The sequence below is a fragment of the Neofelis nebulosa genome, chromosome 7 (assembly GCF_028018385.1).
Source record: "Neofelis nebulosa isolate mNeoNeb1 chromosome 7, mNeoNeb1.pri, whole genome shotgun sequence".
Lineage (NCBI taxonomy): Eukaryota > Metazoa > Chordata > Mammalia > Carnivora > Felidae > Neofelis > Neofelis nebulosa.
The window spans coordinates 55,214,329-55,232,602 of record NC_080788.1 but is presented as its reverse complement, the minus strand read 5'-3'; the positions used below and the strand labels follow the sequence as shown (position 1 = coordinate 55,232,602).

At 41.0% G+C, this 18,274-nt stretch overlaps 2 protein-coding genes across 9 annotated transcripts in view; one reads left to right on the top strand and one right to left on the bottom strand.

Annotated features, from left to right (window-relative positions):
- The window catches only part of GALK2 (galactokinase 2), a 140,115-nt gene extending 127,501 nt beyond the window's left edge, over nucleotides 1–12,614 (top strand). For both annotated transcript variants that reach the window (XM_058737794.1, XM_058737793.1), the window contains exons 9-10: nucleotides 1,994–2,195; nucleotides 12,256–12,614. In XM_058737794.1, the coding sequence (XP_058593777.1) occupies nucleotides 1,994–2,195; nucleotides 12,256–12,463 (410 nt within the window). In that variant the 3' untranslated portion in view covers nucleotides 12,464–12,614. The remainder of the gene's footprint in view (nucleotides 1–1,993; nucleotides 2,196–12,255) is intronic.
- A 78-nt stretch (nucleotides 12,615–12,692) lies between these two features.
- FAM227B (family with sequence similarity 227 member B) overlaps nucleotides 12,693–18,274 on the bottom strand; it is a 199,858-nt gene continuing 194,276 nt past the window's right edge. For 4 of the 7 annotated variants that reach the window (XM_058737785.1, XM_058737789.1, XM_058737788.1 and 1 more), the window contains 2 exons: nucleotides 15,764–15,833; nucleotides 12,693–12,965 (listed from right to left, as the gene is read on the bottom strand). In XM_058737785.1, coding sequence (XP_058593768.1) covers nucleotides 12,843–12,965; nucleotides 15,764–15,833 — 193 coding nt within the window. In that variant the 3' untranslated portion in view covers nucleotides 12,693–12,842. Of the gene's footprint in view, nucleotides 12,966–15,763; nucleotides 15,834–18,274 lie in introns of those variants that run through there. The other 3 variants (XM_058737792.1, XM_058737787.1, XR_009264159.1) reach the window with 3 other exon arrangements.

Genomic DNA, 18,274 nt, shown 5'->3' with positions numbered 1-18,274 from the left:
GAGGAAATGTAACCTGAAACTTTACTAAAATATGTTGGTTCATAAATGAAATGTGAAAGCACCTCCTAAAAAGTAGTAATAGTCTAGGGGGAGGAACCTGGAGGTCAATGCTGGGGGATCAAGTCATGTAGAAAAGGCTCCCTTGAGAGGATGTTCAGTGTCTTTCAGTGGAGTAGCAGAGCCCCCTGCAAGGAGGGAGCTGGGGAATAAATCCTCTGTCCTACTCTCTTCCCTCCCATTTCTTGATCTCCCTTTCTCCAGTCTAGATGGCAAGGGAACCCATTGGTGTAATCATACAGGTCAGCCTCCTGAGGCAGAGAAGTGGGGTAGAGAAGAGGAGAGAATAGAACTGGGGGTGCAGACAAAAGGGAACAGTCACAGCACACTCTTTACAACATATAACAATATGGGGGGGGGATGCTTGGAAGAAGATCTTCATAGAATCATAAAATATTAGACCTGGAAGGATCCTGAGAAGTAATTCTCAACGTCATTTTAGAGATGGGGAAATAGAACCCTATAGGGGTAGCAACTGGGTACAGTCAATTGTCGCAGAGCTGAAAAGAAAGGACAGACCTTTTGATGTGCAGCCCTGGATCTTTCCAGTTGGCTAGGTAGCTTCCATATAATCACAAGTTCTTCAGGTCCATGGCACAAGCTCAGCCACTCTGCAAGGGTGAGAATGTTAAGGAGGTCTCAGTCATTATTCAAGGGAACGTGTGTAAACATTATAGAGAAAACCACTGCAGTAGGACATGTTCCTGTAACTGAAGTTAAGAATCATTGTGGATAATCTAGAAAGTATAGAAATGTGTTAAGGAGAAAATAAAATCACCCATGATCTACCACAGGGATAATAACTGTTAATGTTTTGGTGCTTTCTTAAAGTTTTTAAAAATTAAAATTTATATAAATACATGTATGTGTGAATGCAAAATTAGTATCAATTGTACACATAGTTTTGTATCTTGTTTTTTCACTTGATAGTGAATAGTTTCTCAGATAGTAAATTGTCTTAGGATCTGAGTTGTTTTTTTTTTTTTTTTTTAAGATTTCATTTTGAGAGAGACAGAGGGTATGTGGGAGAGGTAGAGGGAGAGAGAGAGAGAATCCCAAGCAGGCCCCATGCTGTAAGTGCAGAGCCTGGTGTGGGACTTGATCCCACGAACTGTGAGATCATGACTTGAGCTGGAATTGAGAGTTGGACACTTAAGTGACTGAGCCACCCAGGCACTCCTACATTCTAAGTTTTAATGGCAATATTTTTTAATGGATATAACATAGTTTTTTAAATGTTTCCTATTATTGGACATTTAAGTTGTTTCTATATTTTCTGTTGCTATACATATGTGTGTGGGGGGGTACACATACACATGTACACATATATACATATATAAATACTTGGACTTATCTCTAGGATACATTTTCATAAATAGAATTGCCAGCATAAGCATTTTCAGTGGTCCTTTCTGGTGGGTCACAGTAGAAAGAATATGGCCCTGGGATCAGACATCCTGATCAATATTCTGCTTCTCCAGTTTCCGGATATGTGACCTTAGGCTCAGTCTGCCTCAGTCGGCCTCATTCTCTTACCTGTTAACCAGGGATCATACTACCACCCACACCCCGCTCCCTCCCCAGTGCTGTGAGGAGAACTACATGAAGACCATGCCTTTAAAGTGGCTGAAACATAGGGAGTGCTCAGTACATGTTAGCTCCCTGTTCCTATGGGATGAGTTAGTTTGCACGCATGTGTGTGCACATGGCTGGGTGTGTAGAATGAAGGGAAGAAAATAGAAGACTGTAGTCACTATAAAGAAAAAAGTAAAATTGACTTGAAAAGAGACAAATTTAGACCGTGAAGATTTCTTTCATGGTCTTGATGGTATTGATAATGAAGATAGAAACGGAAGTCTTCAATGACTATTTTTCTTTGCACTGGGCTGTCCAGTGAACACTTCTAACCTTCTTCCCTGTCCTCTTCCTTCCTAAGTGCTCATCTTCAAACTCTACCAGCGGGCAAAGCACGTGTACAGCGAGGCTGCTCGGGTGCTCCAGTTTAAGAAAATATGTGAAGAAGCACCTGACAACACGGTCCAGCTGCTGGGGGACTTAATGAACCAGAGCCATGTGAGCTGCCGGGACATGTACGAGTGCAGCTGCCCTGAACTGGACCAGCTGGTGGACATCTGTCGGTGAGCCTGGGACAGCAGCATGGGGGGGCTGTGGGACACAGCCACGGAAACTGTTGAAATGAATGAAAAAAAAATGCAATATTTTCATAACCTTCTAAATGAAAGGGGATCCTTCCCCACTTCCTATCTGAGGTGTTGTCTATGATACAGAGCTGAACTCGTTCCCTCCTAAATATCTGTAGGAGAAATATTGGAGACCTGACTCCAATAGCTTTATGAATCAGTTCTTTGGAATCAGTTCTTCACAATGCGTTTCCATCTTTGGATGATTAGGTATTTCAGGGAGCTTTTCTTAGCCATGGCCCTGCTGTTACTTTCTCATCATATTTTAATCAATGGTATATCCACTACAATGGGGGCCCTTCCAGCATCTCCTGTTTGGTGTCCTAGGTGTAGTAGATTTTTTCAAAGGAAGGGAGAAAACAGAAAAAGGCCCTCAGACCTGAGAGTGTATTTGGGGGCAGGGGAGGTTGCTGAAGGAATTACTCAGAAAGCTTTCCAGATTTAGGTTAAGCAATTTGGAGAAATGAGGACTTGATGAAAGCCTGGCTTATAAATGGTTGGTTGAGACAGAAATGTAAAGGGGAAAACTCTTTCACAAAGCCTGAGAACAGCTTCCTTGTAATTGTTAGAGAATGGGGATAATAGAGTAGAATGGTCACTTTACCCAGAAGGGATTTCATTGACCTTGGGAGGACTGAAAGGGAAATTGGGAGAACTCTCAAATGGCTAGATGTTATTTCCACTGTGAGAAGATAATGCAGAACTGCCTGCAATTAGTAATGAAAACAAAATTAACCACTTGGCGCCTATGGCTTGCCTCATTCATTACCACACTTCCAGCCTGAAAAGTTTAAATCACCTAGCTCCACTGATCACAGATGGCATGTGTAACCCAACTTGTAGAGAGACTTGAACATAACATTGATGAGAATCACTCTGCTGACGTCAGAGTTTGCTCACTAATTGCCAAAATGCCTTCCAGAACTTGTTCCACTATAAGTGCTCTTTTCTGAAAATATCAAGGGCCCAGTAAATGGAAGGGATGAATATTATTCAGTTCTGGAAATTAAAAGAAGTGGAATGATTTGTGCAGAAATCAGGCAGAAGTGTCTTTGCCTGGAGGGTAGTGGGGTAGTTTGACTCCCCCCTGAAAAGCGGTGAAGGGGCATTGGTCAACCTCCTGGAATCCCCTAGTGAACCTTCTCTTCCTGGGACTGTCAACCAGCTCTCACTCTCATGGAGCCTCTCATGGGGAAAGAGGGGAGTGACCGTTAAAAATAAATTGAGTGGTAGTGGTATAAAAAAAATCGTGCTATGAAAAAAAAAAAAAAAAAGAAGGGATAGAGAGTATCACGGTTGGATGAGTGACCTTTTTTTTTTTTTATGGGCTCTGCATGCATTTTATTTTTTTATTTTTTTCCAATATATGAAATTTATTGTCAAATTGGTTTCCATACAACACCCAGTGCTCATCCCAAAAGGTGCCCTCCTCAATACCCATCACCTACCCTCCCCTCCCTCCCACCCCCCATCAACCCTCAGTTTGTTCTCAGTTTTTAACAGTCTCTTATGCTTTGGCTCTCTCCCACTCTAACCTCTTTTTTTTTTTTCCTTCCCCTCCCCCATGGGTTTCTGTTAAGTTTCTCAGAATCCACATAAGAGTGAAAACATATGGTATCTGTCTTTCTCTGTATGGCTTATTTCACTTAGCATAACACTCTCCAGTTTGGATGGGTGACCTTTATAGGAAGGGTTGAGGAAGGCTTCTCTGAGATGATGATGTTTGAGCGGAGACCTGAGGACATGAAGAAATGAGAATAGCAAGTACATAGGCCCAGAGGTGGGGATGTGGCTGTCACGTGTGAGGAAGAGCTGGACAACTCGTAGGCTGGAGGGCAGTAAAGGAGAGAGTAGCAGGTGATGAAGTTGGGCGGGGGGGAGTGGGGAGGCACAGCACAGGGCCCTCCTAGGCCACTGGAAGGACTTTGGCTTTGGGTGTGGAAAGGTGGCAGTGGAAGTGCTAAGTGATCCCATGCAAGGTGTGCCTTGAAGGAAGATTCAAGATAATTGTTGTGTGGGTGAAAGACAGGAATCAAGATGACTCCTGGGTGTTTGGCCTGAAAAAGTTTGCTTGTTTCTGTCAAAGCCACATTTTGGGAAGCCATATTTCACATTTTGGGGGGCAGAATTCTCTCATAGTGCCATAAGGTAAGAAAGAAAGCGGGAGGGGTCCTTCAAGACCTGAGCAGGCACTAGGAGGTGAAATGATTTGAACAAGTAAATGTATTGAGTTGATGTGAAAGGTCTGGTTCCTCATCCAGTGCTTTTGCCATGCCTCTCTCTCTCCCCTGAGTTTACTGAGATATGATTATGTTGGAATGTGGGTCATTTTCCTTTCTGGCTTTAAAACTTTAATAATGGAGGTTTGTGTTGTCCTAGTGTGCAGCATGTGAACACTGGACAAAGCCATGTTGAGCGGGGGAGGCAGTGTGTGGAGTAGGAGGACAACTGAGTTGAAGTTAAGAAGGTTGAGTTCCAGCTCTGCCACTTTTCCTTCTGAGCTCTGTGATTTTGCACTGTTGTCTTGTTTTATGACCTCCTGTGTCTTTTTCTGTTCTAACCATCTATAGGTCTCTCTCTCTCTCTTTTTTTTTTTTTTTTTTTTTTTTAATGTGGCTCCAGTGAGGGATCTAATGGCTAGGTCTTAAAAGAGTTTAGAAGAGCACCTTTTATTATTATTTTTATTTGTTTTTGGAAAGTCCTTTCTTAATGCCTTGACACTCAAATTTAACACTTAAATTAACATACTTATTTTTTTTTAATTTATTCATTTTGAGAGAGAGCGAGAGCATGAGAGACAGAGAGAGAGGGAGAGAGAGAATCCCAAGCTCCCATGGTCCGCACAGAGCCCGAGGCAGGGCTCGATCTTACGAACAGGCAAGATCATGACCTGAGCCAAGATCGAGAGTCCGACAGACACTTAACTGCATCACCCAGGCATCCCTAAACACTTAATTTCTCAAAGTATTTCTGTCTAGCTCATTTCCATCAGCTGCATTTTTTTTTTTAATGTTTATTTTGCGAGAGAGAGAGAGAGAGAGAGAGAGAGAGTCCTAAAAAGGCTCTGCTCTGTCAGCACAGAGCCTGATGCAGGGCTCAATCCCATGAACCTTGAGATCATGATCTGAGCCAAAACTAAGAGTTGGACACCTAACTGACTAAACCATCCAGGCACCCCTGCTATATTGCTTTTCTGAGGAAAATTCAGTTGTGTCTAGTATAAGGAGCTCATTCTCTTTTTTATGGGCTTTTTTATTTGGAAAGTCAATTGCAAACCATCAAAATTAGTTTCTACTTATTCCAGAATCATATAGGGGTCAAGTTTCCCATATTGAAAGATTACCTTTTGTTGTGTTGTAAATATTGGCCAGAATAGTTGTCTGGTCCCTAAACTTCTGATTTAATTAATGTTTTCTTTGTTGTCACTGTGACCAGCAGATAGTCTCCAAATGTTCCAACTGGTTGCCAGTTACTAAAAGGTCCTACGTGGCAGAGCAACCTCCTAGGAGGACAGACTGGGGGAACTAAGTAGATGCAGTCATTGATGCCATTCCTCCCTACAGCCAGCAAATGCTTTGCCCCAGGGTATTTGTGTCCTATGTGGCACTGAAGTCTAAACTCCGCTTTCAAGGGGCGCCTGGGTGGCGCAGTCGGTTAAGCGTCCGACTTCAGCCAGGTCACGATCTCGCGGTCCGTGAGTTCGAGCCCCGCGTCAGGCTCTGGGCTGATGGCTCGGAGCCTGGAGCCTGTTTCCGATTCTGTGTCTCCCTCTCTCTCTGCCCCTCCCCCGTTCATGCTCTGTCTCTCTCTGTCCCAAAAATAAAATTAAAAATGTTGAAAAAAAAAAAATTTAAACTCCGCTTTCAAAAGCTCTTGACACGTGTGTGTGTGTGTGTGTGTGTGTGTGTGTGTGTGTAAGGGGAAAGAGGAAGGAATGCAGAAGAATGAAAAAGATAGTGGTGAGATGGGATGGTTAAAAGTGAGAGAGAAAGACGGATAATAGAGATTAATAGAGATTCGTGGAGGGTAAATGAGTAGAAAGGTTCAAATGCAAAACGAGATGCCCTTAAGCCCTAGTTCCTCCTGAAGCTTCATGACTGTAGCACTGGGCTAGGCAGGGGAGGTGCTGGATGTGCTGGGAAGGGCCCTGGCAAGGCCTGGGCCACTGGTACCATAAAGTCAACCTCTGGTAGAGTATTCTTTTAAGTCACGATCATCTCCACACTTCCTGTCCCCTTTAAAAGTGTTAACACCAGTGGGGAAGGCATGATTAAGACTGGGCAGCCTTAGATGGTTGGTTGCCTTCCAGAGACCAGACGAGGGAGGAGGGAAGCTTAAATGGGTTCAAGGAGCAACAAGGCCAAAGACAAGTCTTTACTTCCAGGTCTACTTGTGACACTTTAAAATTCCTTTAGTTTTCCTGAAGGCCTGCTTGGAAACTATTTGCATGAAAACACAACTAATTGATTGAGTGAATGAAGGATTTTAATGCCTAGATACTTAGGGCACTACATACAAACTAAAATTTTTTTTTTAGTTTCATTTTTAAAACTTTTTATTTAATGTCCAGTTAGTCAACATATGGTGTAATATTAGTTTCAGGAGTAGAATTTAGGGATTCATCACTTATATACAACAGCCAGTGCTCATTACAGCAAGTGCCCTCCTTAATCCCCATCACCTATTTAACTCTTTCCCCCACTCCCCTCCCCTCTGGTAACCATCAGTTTGCTCTCTCTTGTTAACAGTCTGTTTCTTTGTTTGCCTCTCTGTCTCTCTTTTTGTTCCCCTTTGCTCATTTGTTGTTTCTTAAATTCCACATATGAGTGAGACTATACAGTATTTGTCTTTCTCTGACTTATTTTGCTTAGCCTTATACTCTCTAGCTCTATCCATGTCATTGCAAATGGAAGGATTTCATTCTTTTTTATGGGTAATATTCCAGGGTGTGTGTGTGTACATACATACCACGTCTTCTTTATACATTCATCAATGGATGGACACTTGGACTGCTTCCAGAACTTGGCTATTATAGATAATGCATGTATAACTTTGAATTAGTGTTTTTGCATTCGGTAGGTAAATACCTAGTAGATTGCTGGATCGTAGGGTAGTTCTATTTTTAACTTTTGAGGAACCTCCATACTGTTTTCCAGAGTGGCTACACCACTTTGCACTCCCACCAACAGTGCAAGAGGGTTCCCTTTTCTCTTCATCCCCTCCAACACCTGTCATACAAACTGAAATCTTATTGTGATCTGAGCTAGACTATATTCAAAAGGCATCTCTAGGTAGCTAGCCTATAGGAAAATGTGTAAGAAGCTGCTATATGACCCAAGCAGAGAAAAGAGGGGGAAAAGAAAGGATAGAAGAGATCACTGACACTTGCTCTGTTTGTCAGTTGAGCTTTTCACTGCTCTTTAAGAGAAAATCAGTTTAGCATTCAAAGAAAGGGCCAGGGAGGGAGAAGGAAACTACATTCATGCTGTTAAGCTGTTTATTATTTTTATTAAACTAATGTTAGAAAACCTCAATTATGTGAAACAAAGTATAATAGTGAGAGAATAAGATGAAACTTGCCCAATTATAAAATAATTCTTCTAAATGAACAAAATGTAAATTTTAAGAAACGGCTAAATTTTAAAGTAGGATTCGTTGAGAAACACAAAGCAATTTTCAAACCAAGTCAGTTATATATGAGATAGCTCATTTGTTATCAATTTTCCTGGTTAAACTTAAGAAAAAATAGTTAATGTCTTTTATTTCTGTTTTGACACTTGCTGAAATTAGAGACCTCATTGCTGCATCATTGCCAAAGCTATTAAGGGAAATGAATGACAAATGTTAATAGGCTAACAAAGATTACAAAAGTTAATTTGCTGTCTTCCTCAGAAATCTTTTCAAACTTTACTCCATGGCTATGCTGCTCAGCCTTTTGCACCCATTCTCCTGAGCAGGTCAGGGGAGAATGAAGTGTAAACTCCTATTTGTATGTTTCCTTCCCCATGATCTTGAGGCTAATCTTTACACTCTACCAAATAAAGGGACAAGACCCTTTCCACTGTGCTTAGGGGCTCACTTCTCTTTGGGCCCCTGTCTTCCGCTTACTGTCCTCTCCACCCCCCTAACCCTGTTCATATATATATATATGCCCTTTGCAGAAACCAGCTCATCTTTCAGGGCCTTTAGTAGCTTACATTTCTCAAACAGACTTGTAGTTACATTTTCTTATACTTTCTCATTTGAACAGTATTTGAAGTCTGTGGTTTCTTGAATCTAAAGCAATCTGAGTGTTTCTAACTTGGCTGCAAAAATCATAGAAATTCTTCTGGAAGTTCTGTTTTCCTGAGATTCTAGCCGGAAGATTCTAGGCTTTAGAGCAGAAGCTAGAAGGCTTTCCAGATATAAGATATATTACTGACAGGTTATATTTATATATAATATATATATGTGAGCTGTCTCACATATAATTAAAAGTTGTTTTACATACTTCAAGAAATTCTTTTTTAAAATTTAGCCATTTCGAGGGGCACCTGGGTAGCTCAGTCAGTTAAGCGTCCAACTTTGGCTCAGGTCATGATCTCATGGTTAGTGAGTTCAAGCCCCATGTTGGGTTCTGTGCTGACAGCTTGGAGCCTGAAGCCTGCTTCAGATTCTGTGTCTCCCTCTGTCTCTGCCCCTTCCCTGCTTGTGCTCTCTCTCTCTCAAAAATAAATAAACAAACTTTAAAAATAAAAATAAATAAAATTTAGCCATCTCTTAAAAAATGCATTTTGGGGGCGCCTGGGTGGCGCAGTCGGTTAAGCGTCCGACTTCAGCCAGGTCACGATCTCGCGGTCCGTGAGTTCGAGCCCCGCGTCAGGCTCTGGGCTGATGGCTGGGAGCCTGGAGCCTGTTTCCGATTCTGTGTCTCCCTCTCTCTCTGCCCCTCCCCCGTTCATGCTATGTCTCTCTCTGTCCCAAAAATAAATAAAAAACGTTGAAAAAAAAATTTTAAAAAAAATGCATTTTGTTCATTCAAAATGATATTTTATAATTGGGTGGACATTATCTCTTGATTATTGTATTCTGTTTCACATAATTGAAGTTTTCTAACACTGATTTAATAAAAAAATAAACAGACTGGGTATATATTTTGATATTTTAAAACAAGTGTAGTAATCCCAACAGCTATTTATTACAACCTACCAAATGTCTAGAATTGTGCTGGGCTGGGCCTGGAGAGATATAACCTCTCCCTTAATTAAAAATATTCTGAATTAATTTAATACCCATTTGTATAATATACAAATATTTTGAAATAAATAAAGTTGAATTGAAATACGAGGCACAATCCCTTCCTTCTTTCCTTTGTAGCAAGGCTGTGTTTACTGGATCTCCCTCCACCCTTCCCCCACCCCCACCCCCACCACGCCCTGCTTTTTTCTGTGCCTTGTATCTTAGTAGGTGCTTTATGGTCCAATCAGCTCATTTAAAGTAGGAAATTTTAGCCAGGCTGTATTGGATGCCTGGAAAGTTAGTTATATGATTACTTTTCAGCGATAAAAGGATCAAACGGAGCATTCTATAATCTGCCTAACTCCACTTGCCTTTGTTTCGTAGATCATACTAATAAAGGCAAAGGCTGCTTTGGTTGTTTTGACCAACCCTTCCACATTATTCCCCAATCTGGTCACCACAAAGGAGTGGTATTTGGGGGATTCTAGGGTTTTGGTGTTCATAACTATTGTATTGCTCTCTGATGTGCAATAACTCAGAATCTATATTTTTAATGTCTTAGCGTTCTCTTGGGAAGAACAAGGCTTGCCTTCTTTTTCTTTCCTAATATAAAGCTTATATTGGTCTCCTAACTTTTGGATTTTTCCCTGAATTTCTATGGCATATGCCAAAGGGCATATTAAGCACCAGTTTAGAACACTGCAGACAGGACCTCTGCCTCTGTGAATATATATAGCTGGGCAGGCTGCAGACCAGGTACTCGGGCGGCCCCCTGATTTGTGATCACAAGTGCCATTGACTCAAGGGCAGAAGGCTATTTATAATAATAGCATTTATCATTTTCTGTTTGGGAAATTTGAGCCCTGATGACTTCATATCATGTGGCTGATGCAACCCAGTCCATTTTCATCTGCAGCAGGCAGGGTGGTGACAGAGCAGCTCTGGGGACTCAAAAGTGAATATATTTGCCTAGAAATACTTCTAGTTTCTGCTTTCTGGAAAGTTGCAGGATACTGAGGAAAATACACCCTTTGGCACAATTCCTATTGGTTTTGTAACCAGTTAGAAACAATACTCAGTTTGCTTTAGATTCAGTTTTGAAACAACAGCTTTCAAAAACTTTTCAGATGAAAAGATGTAAGAAAACATGTCTGAAGTCCATTGAAGACCATAAAAGACCTGGTTGATTTAAGTCCAGCACAGTGGCGTAGTCTGGATCTTAGAGAATCATGTAAGAGGCACTCTGTTGTTCTCTAGACCAGGCCACGGTTGGCTTCTGTGTCCCGATTTTAGGGTCTTCCAGAAATGCTTCGGTGACACCTCGTTTTTTTCAGCATCTTCCATGGGTAGCAATAGTTTGATGTCACTGCGTATCACAACTTTTTTTTTCTTTGTGATTGAAAAATGGCCCTTTGCCAGTCTGGGAACTCAGAATTATCCTAGAATCTCCCAGTCAGAGAAACTTTCAACCTGGATGATAGGAGTCTGGGCTCTGTGCAGCTGCTGGGCTGTAAGCTGAATGTCTGGGGGACAACAGGAGATGAGTAATCTTTATTTGCAAGCATTTTGTTTTCTTCCTTAAACATCTATTTTCATTTGAAAAACATATTTTAATGAATACAACAGATAATAAAAAGGAACCAACTGAGAAAATCACTGAGGGGAAAATGAATTACTGGTGTGCAATAAATCCGATGTCCTAGAGGAGGGTTAATATTCTATTGATATTTTCCAGGAAGTAAAGTAGCTCATTTAGATGGAAAAAGAGAGACAAAATTGTGCTAAATTAATTATGGAGTTTTTAATCTGCTATGAATTTGGAGCAAATTTTATTAGGAAGAATTGGAAGTACATGTTAACCTTTATTATCAGGATAAATTACATCTTTTAAAAATGAGGGACTCTTGTGCTTTGTGTAGGGCCTTTCACTTGGGTATAAATCTTTGGTTGGAAGCTGGCCTGGGTGATGGCGACTAAAATGACCTCTTTTTGTGTGGTGGTTTAAATAGTGGTTTCCATCCGGGTCACACATTTTGGCTGATGGTAAATTCTGAGTTCAGCTGTCAGAGTAGTTCCCAAAGGTTCAAGGAAGATGCGTTTGGACTTGTAGAGGCCACCTTCCATTTTTGTGGAAACGTCTGTATAGCTTCCCATTAGGGTTTCAATAGACAGACTGGTCTAGAGTTTAATAATAACATGTTCCTTCTTGATAAATTTTTCAATGCAAACCCAGGCTGTCTGTTCTAGGGGACTGATACTTTTATGGGGAACAGCCAAGTCTTACGAACACACCTTAAATGACTACTAGAGAAAGCCCTCACTTGCATAAGACTTGCAATTTACATTTTGATTTGACTTCATTTGGAACCACCTTCTGATTCATACTGTTGATCATGTCTGCTGTCTCTTTTCCTTTTACTCCCTCCTCTTCATCACCTGTAAGCTTGCCACATACAACTCTTCAATTGGTGACTTTATAGAATCAAGACTTTATAGTGGATTATTGCCAGCTTTCACCAAACAGGAGTAATGCTAACTTTTACTACCTAGAGAAAAAACCATGGGCTAGTTTTAGATAGAATTAAATTTCAAATCACCTTCTGAAACAGTGTACATTCCTTCATGTCCTAAAATATTTGGCAACACTTAACTACCCCTTGCTCCCCCAAAAAATCCCACACATATTCTCTTCTCAGGCTGTGTGTTCTAGAAGCACCAGGCAAACCACTTTTACTTTCTTTTACAGGTTCTAAATTTTTTTTTTTTCTCATTGTTTTAGGAAGTTTGGGGCTCAAGGGTCACGACTCACTGGAGCAGGATGGGGAGGCTGTACAGTATCAATTGTACCTGCTGACAAGCTGTCCAGCTTCCTAGCAAATGTGCACGAAGCTTATTACCAGAGGAGCGACCGAAACTTAACATTCGAGAAACAGAGTTTGTTTGCTACCAAACCTGGGGGTGGGGCTTTGGTTTTCCTTGAGGCCTAAACAATGTAAAAAATCTCAGAGAAACTATTTAGGGCATTTAGGAACTGGCAGAACTTCTTATGCCACAGTAAATTAATCCTCTTTCTGTTTTGTATTATGATGAACGGTTGCTATTATCAAGATGTATTTCCAAAGAAACGGTTGAAAGCTCTCTATGCTTCATAATGATTATTTTTCCATCTTAAACTATGTTTTCTACCAATAAGAGCCAAAATTATGCTTGGGCAGATCTTTTAAAGATGATTTACTGACATTTATTGATTTCAAGATTTTTAAAGATGAATTGGTAAAAGACATTTATATACTGACCTCATGGATTAGACTTGAGTTAAACATGCTGCTAAATTAAAGGGATACAATTGAATTGTATGATATATTCTTAAATACAGTCCATTTCTGGTTTCTCTTGACACTCTTCTTCTTCACAGTTGTAGTCTTCTGTTGATGATGTTGATGATGAGAGTGATGCCAGAAACTCTCTCTCAGTTCGAGCTTCAGAACGCTATTAAAATAATACATAATGAAAGACTCACAAATTTTCCTGGATACTTGAATGTGAGGTTACTACACTCACTAATTATCAAGACGAGAAGAATTACCTTTTTTTTTTTTTTTTTTTGGACAAGATGGATTTAGGCTCATTTACTTTTTAAAAGCTATGTGATATCACATAAACAATCACTTTCAATTCTTTCAGCCCTCAGCTGTCTCTGTCACTTAAAATAGAGAAACTTAGATAAAAGACACTCTACACCTTACCTCTATTCACACTAAAATAGTTATCTGGATGATAATTCAGATAATTCAATTTGTTTGTAGAATTTACTTTCTTCCCACTTTATGCTACCTCTTCTCAAATGCCTCTCTGATCCACAGGGCACGCTTACTGCTCTGGGAAACCCATGCCTCGCAACCCTTTGGGGTGTGTCTAGCAGGTCTCATTTGTATGTGTGGAACAGTGTAGGACAGGTATACAGATATGTGGGTAAAAGTGGGTTCTGGGATTGAGTAGGGGTGTTGGTGAGTCCTTATGTGTTCATCAAAAGTGGGCAGAAATGTTTAGCCATGTGGTGATGGTAAGTGAATGGCTTTCTCACAAGAAGGTCTTCCTGAATTACATGAAGATTTAATCCAAAAAGTAATTTGCTGCTATAACCAGATAATTGAGACAGCAGCAGTCTTATGGCATAAATTATCCAGAAAATTATCACACTTTTGTATTATTCGATGACTGTTTTGCTCATTAATGTGCATCTTAAACACTAGACATCATCATCTTGAATCTCAGTTTTGGAGAGTCTGAGGCAAAGCTAGTTTTAATATTTCTCAAAGGACAACAGTCCTATTTAAAGGACTCGGAAATCCATTCTATTCTAAAATAAACTGCAGGTGCATTTTCATCTTGAAAGAAAGGTAAACGCTTGAGAAAGCTTAAGTGAAATATGCTGAATGAATTTTGAGTTTTTAAACACTCAATAATCCAAAATCTGAAATGATTTAAAATTAGAATTCTTTGTTTTTTAATACTATTCCATTTTCCACAGAAGATCTGTGGTTGGTACATAATTACTTAAAGATACCTGGATTACTATAAAAAAAAAAAGTGGTACTTTCCATTGCTTTGCTATTCTATTTAAACTTTTCATCATGAGATTCCTTCTTGCAGTAGGTGACTAAAAACTTCCATTGTGCCCTCTGGTTTGGAAGACACAGTTGTTCTAAGCCAGGGATCTACTCTTGTCTTGGTGTCTGGCTTGAAGAAAAGAACTAGTTTTCAATCAAACCATCACCAAGTGTCATTCTAGAAATTATGAGAGATTTCAACCTTTTCTGGAGAGGATGGGGCTAGGGCAACTGGAAAAAAGCTTTATGAAGAAGATGGAATTTGAGCAGGGCCCTAAAGAATGAGTCGAATATGAAAGCTGGGGAGCAGGCACTGCAGATGAGTGAATGTATGAGTATGGGCGAATAAACATGGTGTGTCTGGACACCCCGGTTTGTTTGCCCTGGGATACAGTGGAGGATAAGATAGGTTATGCTGGCTGGAGGTAGCTTTTGAAGAGCTCTAAGTCTAGCATTTAGATGAGGGGTTGCCAGCCAGTAGCCCACAGGCCACATCTGGTTTGCAGATACATTTAGTTTGGCCCCTAAGTATTTAAAAACTTGGGGTTCTCATCAGAAATTTTATAGGAGAATCTGGATTATGGATGGTGAAAGATCTGATTATCCCCTGCCCTCCATTCCTGGGGGTGGGGGGCGGACAGTGAACTTAAGCTGAGGTATAGCTGCTTTGTTTAGATGATGTTGGACTCTTCAGTGTGCTACAGTTTCCAAAACTTGTAGTTTCCCTGATACTCGGCCCATGTACCATTTACCAGCCGAGGTCACCTGCCCTTCACCAGCACACTGGCACAGTGGCTTTCTTACACTAAATAATTCTCTGTACCCATGTCTCTAGCCGTAGTAGTTAGGGGAGACCAAGAAAAATGGGAGAAAGAATTTTTTTTGGAAGTAAAGAATAGTCCTATTTGTTTAATATTAAACATGCAGGTGTTCTACTCCCTTCTCTCACCTTTCTGGCTCAAATAGAAATTTGATTAGATGATCTACTCTCTGTTTTTGACGTTACACTAGTGGCCAGTGAGGACTGTTCTCGAAGACATGCTAAAAATAAAAAGCTCTCTCCTACTCCTGACCTCAGCTGGCTCAACCTTCAGATTTATTGCACCCCTTTCTCTACATGTCCTTGCCTGCTGGAAGGGAAGAGGAACCTTCAGATTTAACAGAAGTGCCCATAATTTAAAGAAGAGCCAAAGAGGGGGGGACAAAGAAAACTGGAAAGACAGAGCAGGCTCCTTTATTTTCTTTCTCACACTTGAGTCCTGTTTAGAACCTTATAATTTCTGTCTTATGTTGAGGGCAGGGACCATTCATCTAATGCATTCATTGGAATCCAATGTATTATTGTTGAATTATTAATGGGAAATAAAATATGACTTCAAACAGTGATAAATTTTCTATTAGTTTGAAATTTTGACTGCATTTGGAGGTCTTCAGTTGCATGAACTGTCCATGGTCAGAAGCAAGGGATAAGGATAAGTGGGCATGAGGTTGTCACTAATATGTAAAACAGAGATGATCTTAAATGTGCATGCAGATGATTAAATTAAAATAGCGTATTCTACCTTGTCACTCATTGTAACTTGGATGTGAAACCATGCAGTGCTATTGAATATTGTCCAGTCCAATTAAGACAAGGTAGAGAGAGAATTCTCAACTATTTTCAAAAAGGAAACATACCAGTTTATGTAGGAACTTGTCAAAGTCATTCTTAGCTTCGTAGGGTTTCTTGGTAGCCTTTGCCTGGAGTCTAATCAAAAAATTTTTTAAAAATCAGTAGCCAAACTAATTATTTTATACTGACACCAACTAAGAGCCAACATTTACACAAAATTTAATATTCTGGGCATCTGCTGGCATTTTACATATATTCATTCAGTTACTCTTATGAAGTAGGCACTACTGTCACCCAGTATTATAAATGATGAAAAAGGCTCAGACAGGTTCAGTAACCTGTCCCCCCAGTCCTCCAGCTAGCACGTCATACAGGATGTGAACCCAAGCACTGTGACTTGAGCCTTCAGTTCAACCACTGTGTGCCACTGCTCCCCAGGAGTGAAGCATTCTCTTCATGAGATGGTTTACACAGTATTTGCTGAACTGACTTCACTCTCCCGTCTCCAGTGCAGACTTTAGGGGGCGTCAGTGGGGAGGGAAGAATAAGAGGGACTGGCAGGGAGAGATCTGGGGGGAAAGAGCGGTGGAAAAGGCTAAAGCGTGAGGGTGCTCACTGGACTGGGAGCCCATGGAGGCAGGAATCCAAGAATCTATCATGATTTTTGTCACCAAGTACTCATTTAAGAAATACTTATGAAGGAGTTGAATAGCTGAATTTAGGAGGCTGCAGAAACCTTTCCAGACATCTATGGATGAGGGGAGAGGCAGAGCTGAGCTAGGCTAGGCCAGGATGGGTAAGAACTTGGTACAAGGGAGAAACATTAGCAAGAAAAACACAGCAGACAGAAAGGAAAATGAAAAGGGATAGATGGCTATTAATTTCACAGCAATTTTCTTTTTTTTTTTTTTTTAATTTTTTTTTTCCAACGTTTTTAATTTATTTTTGGGACAGAGAGAGACAGAGCATGAATGGGGGAGGGGCAGAGAGAGAGGGAGACACAGAATCGGAAACAGGCTCCAGGCTCCGAGCCATCAGCCCAGAGCCTGACGCGGGGCTCGAACTCACGGACCGCGAGATCGTGACCTGGCTGAAGTCGGACGCTTAACCGACTGCGCCACCCAGGCGCCCCCACAGCAATTTTCAAAGGAGACATTTTAAATGATTTTTTTCCTCCATGGAATTTGTAGGAAGAAAACATTTCTGAAAATTCCAATATACTTTGCTAAAGCATAAAGTTTGGGTTAGCCCACTCCCCGCAAGGCTGCCTGTAGGTTTTTTTTAGCACTTGGCATAGGGCACCCCGGACAGCACAGCAGGGCTAGTTCTTAGGGTCTCCTGCATTAGAGCCACGCGACCAACAAATGCCTCCTCAAGTATTCTCTGCTTTATCTCTGTCCATTTTATCTCCCCAACTGGCTTTTCTCTTCACTTATTATTCCCCTCTGGGTCTGTTCTCTCCTGCTTTCCTCAAATCTGGCTCTCACAGCTTGGGTCTCTTTCTCACAGTCCTAACCACACTCCAGAATATCCCTGCTGCCCTTTCTCAGTAACACCCTTAGAATCTCCCTCAGGTGCCAGTCATACTCAATTCTGGTTCACCTCGCTTTGTTAAAATCAAGCCATCTTCCAAACTCACCCTTTTAACTTGCAGTGCCCTGTTCCTTTTTTAAAAATAACACTTTTATTGACATATGTCTCATACCATTAAATTCACCGTTTTAAAGTGTATAATTCAGGGGCGACTGGGTGGCTCAGTGGGGTAAGCGTCTGACTGGTCTGAAGCGTCTTGTGGTTTGTGAGTTTGAGCCCTGCGTCGGGCTCTGTGCTGGCAGCTCAGAGCCTGGAGCCTGCTTCAGATTGTGTCTCTCCCTCTCTCTGCCCCTACCCCACTTGTGCTCTGTCTCTCCCTGTCTCTCAAAAATAAATAAAAACGTTAAAAAAATTTTTAAGTGTACAATTCAGTGCTTTTTTAGGACACTCACAATTTTGCATCATCCCCACTACCTAACCTCCATTTTTCTGTTTGCCTTTCCTTTCTTCTCCATGAGTATCTCTTTCGAAGATTACAGATAGACTTGTATGCTGTGCCTACAGATTTAATAGGCATATGAGATTTATATACACAACTGAATATTTCCCCTTTAATTTCTCCAACTGTTATGGAACCTGGTCGGATCACCCGGCAGAAGAACCAACCCGCACATGGCAATCTCGGAAAGCAGGTGGTTTATTTTACACCAGCGGGCTCAGAGGAGATCACTCTCCTGAGGTCTGAGCCCCAAGCTTAAGCAGAGGGAACAATTTATAGTTTGTTACTTCCGCATTCCCCATTAGTAATTTGGTGCGCTGGGCAAGTGGGATAGGAAGAAGAACCTGGAAAGGGAATTTCCCTAGCAGTCCTGTCGGCCATCTTATAACAGATTTTTCCCTATCACAACAATGTCCCATTGCATAAAACATATCTGAGCGCTTCTTGCAAATTGCTCTGACTGTTCTACATTCTTCTGTATATTCTCAGTGATGAGAAATCCCATCCCATACAGATTTGATTTGGGGGAACTTGTAAACGTCAC